At 41.4% G+C, this 14,464-nt stretch overlaps 1 protein-coding gene and 1 pseudogene across 1 annotated transcript in view; both read left to right on the top strand.

Annotated features, from left to right (window-relative positions):
- The window catches only part of FBXL13 (F-box and leucine rich repeat protein 13), a 166,852-nt gene that overhangs the window by 99,041 nt on the left and 53,347 nt on the right, over nt 1–14,464 (top strand). Inside the window, exons 13-15 of the mRNA XM_059711281.1 lie at nt 12,099–12,197; nt 12,714–12,831; nt 12,932–13,094. Coding sequence (XP_059567264.1) covers nt 12,099–12,197; nt 12,714–12,831; nt 12,932–13,094 — 380 coding nt within the window. The remainder of the gene's footprint in view (nt 1–12,098; nt 12,198–12,713; nt 12,832–12,931; nt 13,095–14,464) is intronic.
- LOC132243123 (elongation factor 1-alpha 1-like) lies at nt 8,625–9,669 on the top strand (annotated as a pseudogene).

The following is a 14,464-nucleotide window of genomic DNA, read 5'->3' as shown; positions in this document are numbered from 1 at the left end:
GCCATCTAATTCTGAAGACCTGGCCCTTAACCACTAGACCAAGCATGTCAAACTCACGGCCCATAGGCCGCATGAGGCCCACAACGAATATTTTTGTGGCCCAGCCAATATAATGATATGTAAGAAACATTTTAATGAAAATTTTGTAACTTAATTTTTACAATATCCTGTTATACATCCTATCTAATAAAAGAGAAACATGGTAATTAGCGTATGAACGCTACCCTTCCCATTGGCTAATCAGCGAGATATGCAAAGATGGCGGCCAGCAGCCAGGCAGCTTGAAACTAACATGAGGCTTGCTTGCTTCAGTGACGGAGGAAACCAGCGTTCCCCACCTGCCTTGCCAGCCTCTGAGCCTGCAGTTTGAAACATTGTAACAACTATAGAAGCTAAACAAAACCCCAGAAACCTGCTTTCAGCGAGCCGGGATCTCAGAGCTGCAGTTATACATTGTTTTGACTATAGAACCGAAACAAACCAGATACCTGCTTTCAGCAGCAGAGACCTCAGAGCTGGAACCAGAGCTAAAGCTGGCCCAGAATAAAAAAAAAAAAAAGGAAAAAAAGGAGCAGTTGGAAGCTTCAGCCCTCAGCCCCTCACCCAGACTGGCCAGGCACCCCAGTGGGGACTCCCACCCTGAAGGGTGTGTGACCAGCTGCAAACAGCCATCATCCCCTCATCCAGGCTGGCCAGGCACCACAGTGGGGACCCCCACCCTGAAGGGTGTGTGACCAGCTGCAATCAGCCATCATCCCCTCACCCAGGCTGGCCAGGCACCCCAGCGGGGACCCTCACCCTAATCCAGGACACCCTTCAGGGCAAACCAGCCAGCCCCATCCATGCACCAGGCCTCTATCCTATATAGTAAAAGGGTAATATGCCTCCCAGCACCGGGATCAGCGTGACAGGGGGCAGCGCCCAAACCCCCTGATCCGCCCTGCTCTGTGTGTGACAGGGGGCGGTGCCCCAACTCCCCTATCGGCACTACTCTGTGAGTGACAGTGGGGAGCTCCTCAACCCCCTGATGGGCCCTGCTCTGTGCGTGACAGGGTAAGGAGCCCCAACCCCTCTGATGGGCCCTGCTCTGTGCATGACAGGGTAAGGAGCCCCAACCCCCCTGATGGGCCCTGCTCTGTGTGTGACAGGGTAAGGAGCCCCAACCCCCCTGATGGGCCCTGCTCTGTGCGTGACAGGGTAAGGAGCCCCAACCCCTCTGATGGGCCCTGCTCTGTGCATGACAGGGTAAGGAGCCCCAACCCCCCTGATGGGCCCTGCTCTGTGCATGACAGGGTAAGGAGCCCCAACCCCCCTGATGGGCCCTGCTCTGTGCATGACAGGGTAAGGAGCCCCAACCCCCCTGATGGGTCCTGCTCTGTGCGTGACAGGGGGTGGCGCCACAACTTCCCCATCAACCCTGCCTTGAGTGTGACAGTGGGCGGTGCCCCAATCCCCCAATCAGCCCTACCCTGAGCATGACTGAGGGTAGCATCACAACCTCCCAATCCGCCCTGCTCTGTGCATGACAGGGGGCAGCGCCCCAACTCCCCAATCTGCCCTGCTCTGAGCCCGACCAGGGGCTGCACCTAGGGATTGGGCCTGCCCTTTGCCACCTGGGAGCAGGCCTAAGCCAGCAGGGCGTTATCTCCCAAGGGGTCCCAGACTGCGAGAAGACACAGGCCAGGCTGAGGGGACCCCCCCTCCCCCCGAGTGCACAAATTTTTGTGCACCAGGCCTCTAGTAATTATTAATAATGAACTGCAACGCTCACTAATGACTGATTACTATAATCATGTTGCATTCATTTCCCTATGCACCTTTCGCGCAGGTGCACAATTTCTCACCACTAATACTAGTAGCGAATATTTTAGCAGCCTGTTGCCATGTCATTAGTCTGGACTGACTTGTTTGGTGTGCGCAACAGAAAATATTTTGCTTTCGGAGAACAAGAAAAATAGGTTTATTTGCATTACGCTTATTAATTTGTGCAGTTATTCAGTGTCTGGTAAGTTAATGTTCAAGAAAAAATTAATTTTTATTAAAATGTTCTATTATTTTATGTTAACGATAACTCTTTCATTCAGCCCTTTGTATTCAGCATGTCTTTATTGAAATAAACCTATGTTTCTATGAAAATTGAAGCTTTTGTTTTCTTGTGGCCCACATAAATTTAAACCTTGTTTATTTGGCCCGTGTTAGCCTTTGAGTTTGACATGCTTGCACTAGACTGTCAAGTGCTATGTACTGCATATTGTAAAAAAGAAAAAATATTGTTGCATTCTCTATTTGAAGAAAATACCTGCTCTTAAGTGTCATCAATAAGAAGTTCTAGTGAAAAAGCAGTAATGAGTCAGAAAAATCACTGCAACTTCTGCTTCTCTGGATCGGTTCTTGTGCCTCAGTTCCTTAGTAAAGGAATGCTTTGTATCCAACCTGTTGTTGGAAATAAAAGAATTCATAAAAATCTTTTTATGTTGCTTATAGGTAGGAATCAGAAATATACATGGTTTAAATAAATACTAGTTTGAATTTAACTTTATGCTAGTCATTATTGAAAGTAAAAAATAAAGAAATATAACAAACACCTATTATTTAGCACCCATAGCTTAATGTAATCTCTTTGCAGGCAAAATGTATACAGATGTTTATTGTATGAAGTAGTAAAAACATAAAACATCTGGCAGCAATTTTTAGATCTTGAAGAATCAAATGACAAAATGACGAGTCTCAGGGGAGTAAGATCATGTTTCCCACTCCTGAAAAATGGTTTGAACAATTCTTTAATGTTTTCTGAAAAGCCATACTTAATTCTGTTTCTTTGCTCTTCCCTATCTTAGGGAGTGGCTTACCCACAGAATTTCATAAACTGTTCACAGAATTCTACGTAGTGTTTTGGACCTGGGTGAAGCCTGCGGTTAGACTTGCACCTTTACCGGTAAAGCCACCAGCTAGCTCAGTAAATCTGGACAAACCAAACAGCGCTCTGGATCTTGTGCTGTAAGAAGGAAGTATCATGATTGTGAGCGCCTCGTTCACAAAGGAGATGGAGCTCCATTAGAATGCAGGGAAAGCTGTGAACAATTTGGCCACTGGCTGAGGGAAAGAACAGGACAGTGGACTCTAGTCAGGAATGATGAAGCTTGGGAAGGGTCAGCTTACTTCTGCAGATCTCAGCTCTGAGTCACTGAGCAGTGAGTGCACACGGAGTTGGCACGCACGCTTGCCTTCCTGGCATCTGTAGGCTTCCCTAATCTTGTGCTCTAGTTCCTCACTCGTGTTGGAAAATGAAACTTTTTATTCATGGTTGGCTTTCCAATGTTTTTAGATAAATATGGTAATCTTTAACACATGACTATGCTGCCTACCCTCTCCCTTTTTGGAACTACTGATTCTAATTGACCTTCTGCAAGTAACTTATTCCAGCTACCTGGTCTATTAACAAACCTTTGTGGCCTCACACACTGTGCCAGGCGCCGCGCTGCTAGGTAAAGGCCAAGAGGGATAAGATGCGGTCTGTGTTCCTCAGCAGGGAGATTAGACATGTGCACAGTTAGCGAGGGTACAAGGCAGGAGACACAAACTGCAAGTGAGGGCTGGGGTCTTTGGTGCTCTGAGATGTAAGAGGAAGAAACAGCTCTGCCTGAAGTGATCAGGGAGGGCTCCCTGGGAGAAGTGCACTAGTGAACATAGATGGGGGGCTGGCCATGAAGAATATACAGACTAGAAAGTACAGGGTCATCCAAAGAAAGAGAATGGCAGGACCTCAAAAGGGACAGAATATTTAAAAGCTTTTCAAGACCCTGGAAAGTGTTGCTATTGAAGATACTTGTGGTATATTTGAATGCAATAAAATAGAATGCTCCATAATGTTTTGGGAGAAATCTTTGATTTTTTCCCAACAATTCATTCTCCTTGCTAAGCCAGGCTTCTTTGGGGTCACTAAGAGGTTGTGAAGGATATATGGATATGACTAAAGTCATCACATTACCCATTAGTCATTGGTTACAGTACTGCAGAATGAGAGAAACAGCTGGAAATGGTACAGGAACACCACTTGGGCCATGTTTACCTAAGATGGATATTTCTAACTGCCATGGAGGGTCTTGCCTATATATATATCTTTTCTGTGCTGCTGAGCTAATTGGTTCAGAGACAATGTTGTATGAAAGGAGTAGAAAAATGGAAGTTTGGTGAGCTGTTACCCTCACTGAGGTAAGTCCCTTCCTTCTTTTCACTACCTTTGAGTGGCAAAGAGGGACCTGAGATACCCCTGGGTGCTCAGCACTTTGGTCTTCATTGTATGGATCACTTACAACTCCTCTTTTGTGCTGTTGTGCTGATGGGTTGAGACCCACCAGAGGGAGATGGAATTTTCCTGTGATCACCAAAGCTTCTCTGCCCCCATCAGGAGCCGTAGCTGTCTGCTGCGGCCTGACATTGGAACACCACTGATGTGGCCAATTTGCCCAACTTCTTAACCAATGGGAGCTTAACCAGCAAAGAGCAGAGTGGCAGGGCTCCAGTTGGTGTCAAAATTAAAGCCATAAAATCACCTCACAACGAAACAAAGAGGGATCACATCCAAGTTTTGTAAGAATTCTATACAGATATCAACTGTGGCAAGGCCTGCTATTTTAACATGGCAAAATATTTTGTTTTTTCCCTTAGAGAGGAATTTTTAATTTCAGGCTTATACCCTATTATTTCAGTGAAGAGTAAGGACAACTAATAGTTGGTTGGCTAGAAGATTCTGGCAGGAATATTCGAGTCATAAAATATCAGCCAAGCATCTTTTTGGATATCCTAAAATAAACTGTGTAGAAAACTAGACATCCTAAGCCAGGACAAAACTAAAAAGCTGTTTCTCAGAGGTCTCCCTGACCCCCTTTTCTGGATACAATCTTACGGGTTGATAGCACCAAATTTTTGGCTGCATTGCAAGGAATCACTACGCTGTGACTGATTACCGCTATCATCACTCTCCCTGCCTTGTTAGAAGCATGTTTCCAAGAAAGCAAGAGAGACAAAGTTGTTTGTTTGTTTAGGGGAAGCCATTATTGGAGATACTAGTGCTAGGGTAATGGACTAGGGTCTGAGATAAAGGGGAGGAACTTAGAGAAGCTTTGTAAAAAATGACTGTTCCCATCCCTGGAGTTGTGTGTCTTAATGGGGAGAGGTGGCCTCTAGCCCTGGCTCAGCCACCAGCAGTGTGACTCAAGACCATTCCTTCATTCATTCAGCACTTATAGAGCACACACTTTGTTTGACGCTATGTCCAACACTGGGGACCACATGGTGATGAATAGATAAGGAACATGTTCTCAGACCGCACAATGCCTCTGAATACCATTTCTTTATTTTACAATGTGAGGGAGGTGTTAGAATGATTTCTCAAGGCTCCCTATCTCTAGTTCTTAAATCTTTATTTTTCTGTAGGAGCACAATGCACCTGGAACAGTTACAGGAAAACTGGTACCCAACATGCATGCCAGACACTGTGCTAGCTAATCATTTTTATATAGAATTGCCTAAAATAGGTATTATCATACCCATTTTATAGATGAGGAAACTAAGCATAAGAGAGGTTGAGTTTCCTTTTGTGATACGTGATAAAGAGGCAAAGACAATCTCAAACCCAGCTCTGCTGACTGACTCCAAGCCCAGCATTTTTCCCTCCTCCTCTGTTCTCCAGGTTTTTAATGTTCATTAATCTCCCCTGGACTTCTTTCTGGGAGTACTTATGGAAAATTTATTCAGGAATTCATGGCAGGCCCTAGCCAGTTTGGCTCAGTGGATAGAGCATCGACTCATGGACTGAAGGATCCCAGGTTCCATTCTAGTCAAGGGCACGTACCTTGGTTACAGGCTCAATCCCTGGCCCTGGTTGGGTGCATCGGGAGGCAACCAATCGATGTGTCTCTTTCACATCAATGTTTCTCTCTCTCTCTCTGTCTCTCTCCCTCCTTTTCACTTTCTCTAAAGGTCAATGGAAAAATATCCTCAGGTGAGGATTAAAAACAATAAAAAACATACCTCCCCCCCCCACCCCCCTCAAAAAAAAAGAATCCATGGCAGTATAACACAAAATACCTCATTCTTGCCTAAGGGGTCTTCCATTAGTTTTCCCTTTCTCTTTACCTACTAAATTTTTCTTGTTCATCCCAAGGATGATCTTGCCACTTCAGTCAAGCCCAGTGCTACCACTGCTTAGCCTTTGTTTGTACTTTACCTTTGACTTGGAATAATTTTCAGTCTGCTCTATTGCCAAATTCTGTACTCTTTCCCAGACTTTATTTGTCGTTGTTTTGTTTAATTTTTAGAGAGAGGAAGGGAGAGTGAGAGAGAAAGAGAAATAGAGAAACATCAATGTGAGAGTAACCCAGGTACGCTCTCTTGACTGGGGATCAAACCCTGATCCTTTGGTGCTTGGGCCACCACTCTAACCACTGAGACACTGGCCAGGGCAAGGAGTTGCTTCTCATAGATAAGCAAAGAAAGTGGTTTCTTGAAATGGAATCTACTCCTGGTGAAAATCCTGTGAAGGTTGTTGACATGACAACCAAAGATTTAGAATATTGCATAAACCTCATTGATAAAGCAGTGGCAGGGTTTGAAAAGACTGACTCCAGTTTTGAAAGATGTTTTACTGTGGGTAAAATGCTATCAAACAACATTTCATGCTACAAAGAAATCACTAATAAAAGGGAGCCAATCAATGAAGCTAACTGTATTGTCCTGTTTTAAGAAATCGCCAAAGCCACCTCAAACTTTGGTAACTACCACCCTCATCAGTCCCCAGCCATCAATATTGAGGCAAGACCCTCCACCAGCAAAAAAATATGACACTTCACTGAATATTCAGACGATGATCAACATTTTTTAGAAATAAAGTTTTTAAAGATTAAGGCATGTAATTTTTTGAGACATAATGCTATTGTATACTTAATAGACTACAGTATAGTGTAAACATAATTTTTATATGCTGGGAAACCAAAAATTTGTGTGACTTGCTTTATGGCGATATTCACTCTATTGTAGTGTTCTGGAACGGAACCTACAACATTGAATATTTCCCTGCAAGGAGAAGTCCACAGTAAGAGGTGATTCAAAAACTTCCTAAGGGCTTTCTTATGCTGTCTCTCCCAAACGATGATCTTCTCTTTCTTTTTTTCTTCTAATATTACATGGTTAACGTAGAAAATTTGAAAAACACAGAAACTATCCACACTTTAGAGGTAATCATTGTTAACATCATGATGCGTTTCCTACTAAGATGGTTCATTTTACGTGTCACCTTGGCTAGGCTATGTTGTCCAGTTGTTTGGTTAAACACCTGTATAGATATTGCCACGAAAGTATTTTTTTTCAGGTGTGATAAGCATTTAGGTAAGTAGACTTTGAGTAAAGTCTATAATGTGGGTGGGCCTCATCTAATAAGTTTAAAACCTTAAGAACAAAAACTGAGGTTTCCCAAAGAAGAAGCAATTCTACTTTTGAGACTGAGACAAACCTGCCTGAGTTCCAGGCTGCAGATTTCAGACTCAAGACTTCAACATCCATCAACTCTTCCCTGAATTTCCAGCCTATCATCTGCTCTACAGAGTTTGGACTTGACAACCCCCACAATCACGAGATGAGTTTTTAAAATGAATCTTCCTTCCTCCCTCCCTCCCCCCCTCCCTCCCTTCCATCTTCTATCTATCTATCTATCTATCTATCTATCTATCTATCTATCTATCTATCTATCTATCTATCTATGTATCTATCTATTCAATTGGTTCTGTTTTTCTGAAGAACACAACTCATACACTAATTGCCCCCATTCTTTTGCTCATTTATTTCCTCTGGATTAGCACCTCTCAAACTATACTGTGCATGTAAAATACCTGGAAATCTTGTTCAAGTGCAGCCTCTGGGGCAGTAGGTGTTGGATTGAGATTCGGTGTTTCTAACAACCTCCTAGTTAACGCCCATGCTGCTGGTCGGTAGCCCACACTTTGAGTAGCATGGATTTATATAACCAACTTTTTATTTTAAACTATATCACAATCTCAGTTATTCTCCTAAAACATAATCTGTAGTAACTGTAATACATTCCATCATAGGAGTTGACACAGTTTAGGTTAACCCACTTCTAATTATTAGAATTTAAATTTGGTACTATTTTTTCAGTATTATGGAACTTTGCAATGAACATCCTTGTATATAAATATCCATGTGTAGCATTATATCCTTAGGACAATTTTGCCGAAGGAATTCCAGGGCCAAATAGATACACTGTTCAGCCTTTAAAAACATATTTCTAAAAAGCTGTTTAGAAAAAAATGATCTAAGTATTTTGGTCCATTCAGGCTGTTATAACAAAATATAGATTGAGTAGCTTATAAACAACAGACATTTATTTCTCACCATTTTGGAGGCTGGAAAGTGCAAGGTCATGGTGCTGACAGATTCATTGTCTGGTGAGAATCCACTCCTTGGTTCCTAGATAGCACCTTACCTCCTTACCTTACATAGTGGGTTACAGCGAGGGATCTCATTGGGCCTCTTTTATAAGGACATTATTCCCATCCACGAGGGTAGAGCCCAAAATTACCTCCCAAAGCTGTCCTGACGCTGCTGTACTGATTGTTGCTGCTGGTGTTGGTGAATTAGAAGAAGGTATCTCCAAGAATGGGCAGACCCATGAACATGCCCGTCTGGCCTACACACTGGGTGTGAAACAGCTGATTGTTGGTGTTAACCAAATGGATTCCACTGAGCGACCCTAGAGCCAGGAAAGACACGGGGAAATTGTTAAAGAAGTCAACACCTACATTAAGAAAATTGGCTACAACCCTGACACAGTAGCCTTTGTGCCAATTTCTGGTTGGAATGGTGACAACATGCTGGAGCCAATTGCTAACATGCTTTGGTTCCAGGGATGGAAGTCACCTGTAAAGATGGCAATGCCAGTGGATCCACTCTGCTTGAAGCTCTGGATTGCATCTTGCCACCAACTCGTGCAACTGACAAGCCCCTGCACCTGCCCCTCTATGATGACTACAAAATGGGTGGTGTTGGTCCTGTCCCTGTGGGCTGAGTGGAGACCGGTGTTCTTAAACCTGGCCTGGTGGTCACCTTTGCTCCGGTCAATGTTACAAATGAAGGAAAGTTTGTTAAAATGCACCATGAAGCTTTGAATGAAGCTCTTCCTGGGGACGATGTGGACCTCAATGTCAAGAACATGTCTGACAAAGATGTTCGCTGTGACAATGTGGCTGGTGACAGCAAAAATGGCCCACCAATGGAAGCAGCTGGCTTCACAGCTCAGGTAATTATCCTGAACCACCCAGGCCAGATCAGTTCTGGATATGCCCCTGTGCTGGATGGTCACACAGTTCATATTGCTTGCAAATTTGTTGAGTTCAAGGAGAAGATTTATTGTTGTTCTGGGGAAAAAGATGAAAGATGGCCTTAAGTTGTTGAAATCTGGTGATGCTGCCATCATTGATATGATTCCTGGCAATTCCATGTGTGTTGAGAGCTTCTCTGATACCCTCGTCTGAGCTGTTTTGCTGTTGGTGACATGAGACAGAGAGTTGCCTTGGTGTCATCAAAGGAATGGATAAGAAGGCAGCTGGAGCTGGCAAAGTCACCAAGTCTGTCCAGAAAGCTCAGGCTAAATGAATATTATCCCCAATACCTGCCACCCTAATTTTAGTCAGTGGTGGAAGAATGGTCTCAGGACCCTTTATCTCAATTGACCATTTAAGTTTAATAATAAAAGAGTGGTTAATGATTACAATGCATCCTAAAACCTTCAGGAAGAAAGGAGAATGTTTTGTGGACCATTTGTGTGTGTGTGTGTGTGTGTGTGTGTGTGTGTGTGTGTGTGTGTGGCATTTTTTAAGTTACATTTAAAAAATCAGTACTTTTTAATGGAAACAACCAAAAATCTGTCACAAAACTTTGAGACCCATTAAAACAAAGTTTAATGGGAGAAAATAAAAAGAAATAATGACCTAAATAGAAGAGCTAAAATGATAAAACTTAGAACACTGGAGGTAAATATCCATGACCTTGGATTTGGCAATGACTTCTTAGCTAGAACACCAAAAGCACAAGCAACAACAAAAATAGATAAATTGAACTTTATCAAAATTAATAACTTGTATGTCAAAGGTTAGTACTTAAAAAGCAAACAATGGGAAAATATTTCTAAGTTATATATCTAAGTGTCTAGTATCCAGAATATATACAGAACTCTTACAACTCAACAACAGAAAGACAAATAATCCAATTTCAAATGGGCAAATGATTTGAATTAGACATTCCCCCAAAGAAGATATACAAATTACAAAAAGATGCTCAATATCATCAGTAATTAGGGGGCTGAATATAAAAATCACAATGAGGTACTATTTCAAACCCACCAGGAAATTAAAAAGAAAAAGGAAAATAAGTGTTGGCAAAGATGTAGAGAAATTGGAACCCCTGTAGATTGCTAGTGGGAATGTAAAATGGTGCAGGCACTGTGGAAAACATCTTGGTGGTTCTTTAAGAAGTTAAACATAGAATTATCATGGAACCCAGTAATTCCACTCCTATAGATATAACCAAAAGAATTCAAAACTGGTACTCAAGCAAATAGATGTACATGCATATTCATTATGGCACCATTTAAAATACCCCAAAAATGGAAACAACCTAAATATCCATCAACAGACGAATGGATAAACAAAATGTGGTATATTCATACAATCTATATATATAAGAGTCTAAGCGACCATTCAACCATTTGACCGGTAGCTATGCCATGCACTGACCACCAGGGGGCAGACGCTCAATGCACAGGCATGGAACCATGGAACAGAATGATGAATCTCAGAGGGAAGCGGGGAGAGAGGAACGTGGGAAGAGGAGGGTGGGGAGAGGAGGGTGCGAATTCGTGCACCAGTGGGGTCCCTCGGCCTGGCTTGTGGGGATCGGGCTGAAACCGGCAGTCCAGCATCCCCCGAGGGGTCCCGGATTGTGAGAGGGTGCAGGCCAGGCCAAGGGACCCCACCGGTGCACGAATCCATGCACTGGGCCTCTAGTGTTATATAAACTCACTTATAGAAAAAATTTAGAATAGGTAAATTCATAGAGACAGAACACAAGTTAGTGATTACCAGGGTCTGGGAGAAGGCAAGCATGGGAAGCAACTGCTTAATATGTTCAGGATTTCCTTTTAGAACAGTGATTTTCAACCAATGAGTTGTAAGAATTTCTAAAACATGCAGTACCTGACTAGTTAGGGGCACTGACCTCTTTTCCCTTAGATTGTCAAATAAAAAAATGACAATAGCCAATACAACAATAGCAGTCCAGTGTGAATGAATCAAAATTATATCTATTTTTTTCATCAGATCAGCAAAAATATATTTTTTTGGTGTGCTGCAGAATTTTAGTAATTAATTTATGTATGCCATGAGATGAAAAAGGTTGAAAATATTTTGCTTTAGGGCGATAATATGTTCTGGAACTAGTTAGAGGTTGTGGTTGCACAAAATGATTAATGGTTAAATGGCTTATTTAAGTGATTAGTTTTATGTTATGTGAATTTTACCTCAAATAATGAATATGTTAGCTAGACTTGTGATGATCATTTCACAATATATACACGTAAAATATTAAATAATAAAGAGAAAATTCAAATCTAGATTCTTTACCTGTAAGCCTGGTTACTATTTTATGGTTACCATTAAAAAATTTTTTTAAAATTGATTTTTAGAGAGAGAGAGAGGAAGGGAGAGAGAGAGGGCGAGGTAGAGAGAGAGGGAGAGAGAGAGAGAGAAACATTAATGTGAGAGCAAAACATTAATCTGCTGCTCCTATATGCCCCCACCAGAGATTGAGTGCCCAACCCAGGCCTGTGTCCTGGCTAGGAATTGAACTGGCAACCATTTGCAGGGGGCGATGCCTAACCAACTGAGCCACATCAGCTAGCGTTGGTTTCCGTTTTAAAACACAATAGCAAAATCATGACATACCTTTGTTTATTACTACCAAAGGGTTTTATTAGATTTCATTCTAATGGGTTCTTCCATTATTTCCACCTACTCTGTAAAATTCAGATTTCAGTCCAAGGCTTCAGGAACATTGCAAACAGCTGCACTGGAATCATGCATCTGATCATCAATGACATGCCAACTCTAACAGACAACTGTTTAAAAGTAAGTAGTTGGAAAGTACATTTTCTTCTCAGTCCCATTAGATGGGCACATTTTTTAGTGACTTGAATTACTAAAAATATGAATGGGCTTTTCATATTCTTTTTTTAATACTAAGAAAATCATTTAAAATTTACGCACATACACATTTGAACATTTGAATCCTTAAATATCCTAAGAAACTTTGTTTCACTGTTAAGATATTTTTGTTTCAGTGATGTAGCCTAAGCATTGATTTTAAGTTTAGCTCTATATGTGAAGCTTCTAAATGTAGTGATTTTTTTCAGCATTCTATTTTTTCATATTTTCCCATACTTTCATAACATGGTTTAGTTCTGATTCCTCTGCATTATTCTTATATATATGTATACTAAAATATATTGAAAAAAGTCCTGTTTTCTTTGAAAAAATGAAAATTTAATGGCTAATGTGTTTCTGGAAATATTTAGGAAAAACATGACCTCATTACTTCATTAAACTTGTGTTGTGGCTAATTTAATAATCTTTTTTCTTCTAAAGGCTTTAGTTGAGCATTGTCTTCGTATTACATCGGTGGTTTTCATTGGTTCACCACATATCTCGGATCTTGCTTTCAAAGTCCTCTCTAAATGTAACCTCAGAAAGATCCGATTTGAAGGTCTGTAATATTAAACATGTGGTTCAGCACTAACTTTTACTCTTGTGGCAATTTAAATACAGTACTTATCTTTTCTTCTGTGTGTTTTTTTTTTAAACAGGAAATAAAAGAATTACTGATTCATGCTTCAAACATATAGACAAGCATTATCCAAACATTAGTCACATTTACATGGCGAACTGCAAGGGAATAACGGATAGTAGCCTCAAGTCACTCTCACCTTTGAAGCAACTTAGTGTGTTGAATTTGGCAAATTGTATCAGGTAATGAGTCACTTAGTCATCCATTTAAGAAACACTGAAACTCTGGATTGTGCCAGGCTTCCTTAAAGAGCTCATTGGTAGTAAACATGAAAGTCAGGAGTCCAAGTAGAGGCTGTGGTAACACAAAGGAGAGGTACCCAATCCAGACTGGTTGTATGGGGGTGCAGGGAGATTCTCAGGGAAAGCTCAGGATATGTGGAATCACAGGCCCTTCTATAATTAAATGAATTCATAGAAAGACTTATGGACTATCTTTCCTAGTGAGTGTTCCCACAGCTGGTTCAGTTAACAGGTTTTTCCCAAATGGACTTTCAAACTTGCTCTGAGGAACCAATCTTGGGTACTGGTTAGATTTCTCCTGTGTGAATTTGCTGACAGATGGATATATGGTGAGTTCTTACTAAAACCCTGTTTTCAGCGAGGCTACTATTGGGCTTCTATCCTGGTATTCTCAGGTGGGCAAGGATGAAATTCTTGCTGAAACCTCTTCACCAATGAATATCTCAGCTTCTTGCCTATGTAAGTTTCTTGTAATATTATTGGGCCACAGGATAACAAAATAGCATTTGATCCTATGATGTTGGCTAATATTTGGGAAAACATAAGACGAGTCTGAGTAATAAGCTAAGCTACACAACATCTTAAGCCAGGTTGTCTATTAAGATGAAGAAGCACATGTGTCTGGGGGATGGGGTGGGGGGGATTAGGAAATGAGGCCCCCAATCAATGGGCAGCAAGGAACTTAGGCCTCTTGCCAATAGCCATGTGAGTGAGCTTGGAAGCAGACCCTCCAGTCTCAGTCAAGCCTTCATAGGACTGAAGCCCCAGCTGGCATTTTGACTGCAAGCTCATGAGCAAGCTGGCATCATGATACCAGCACAATGTGCATGTGTGCATATGTGAATGTGTACATACGTGCATATGTGTGTGTGCATAAGAGCTAATCTTATCTGTATTAATATGTGAAATAAAATTGATCTTTATTCTTCTATTTCACTCAGGCTTCTGCAGGTTAACTAATTTTAAAATAAATGGAGGTTTTCTGGTTCAGGCAGTATAGCTGGTAAAACCCTTTAAAGGACTCGGGCTTCTGGAAGAAGTTAGCTCAACGCTTCTTCTCTATAGGAAAGCATCTTCTATTTAGGATTTCAGGGTTACCATAGATTAAGATAAAATAAATCGGTGTTCACAATTATAGACCATCAAATGTACAAAAATAGGAGTTACCATGAAAAGGAGTCACCAGAAATGGCAAAATATATTTGATCTTCAAGTAATTCATATATTAGAATGATCAGATTTGGAATATTAAGTAACTATGTATGATACATTTGAAGAAATAAATAATGGAATCAGAGATATGAGCAGGC

Source organism: Myotis daubentonii, chromosome 10 (genome assembly GCF_963259705.1).
Source record: "Myotis daubentonii chromosome 10, mMyoDau2.1, whole genome shotgun sequence".
Taxonomy (NCBI): domain Eukaryota; kingdom Metazoa; phylum Chordata; class Mammalia; order Chiroptera; family Vespertilionidae; genus Myotis; species Myotis daubentonii.
The sequence above is the reverse complement of the archived record's forward strand: the minus strand, read 5'-3'. Positions and strand labels throughout refer to the sequence as shown.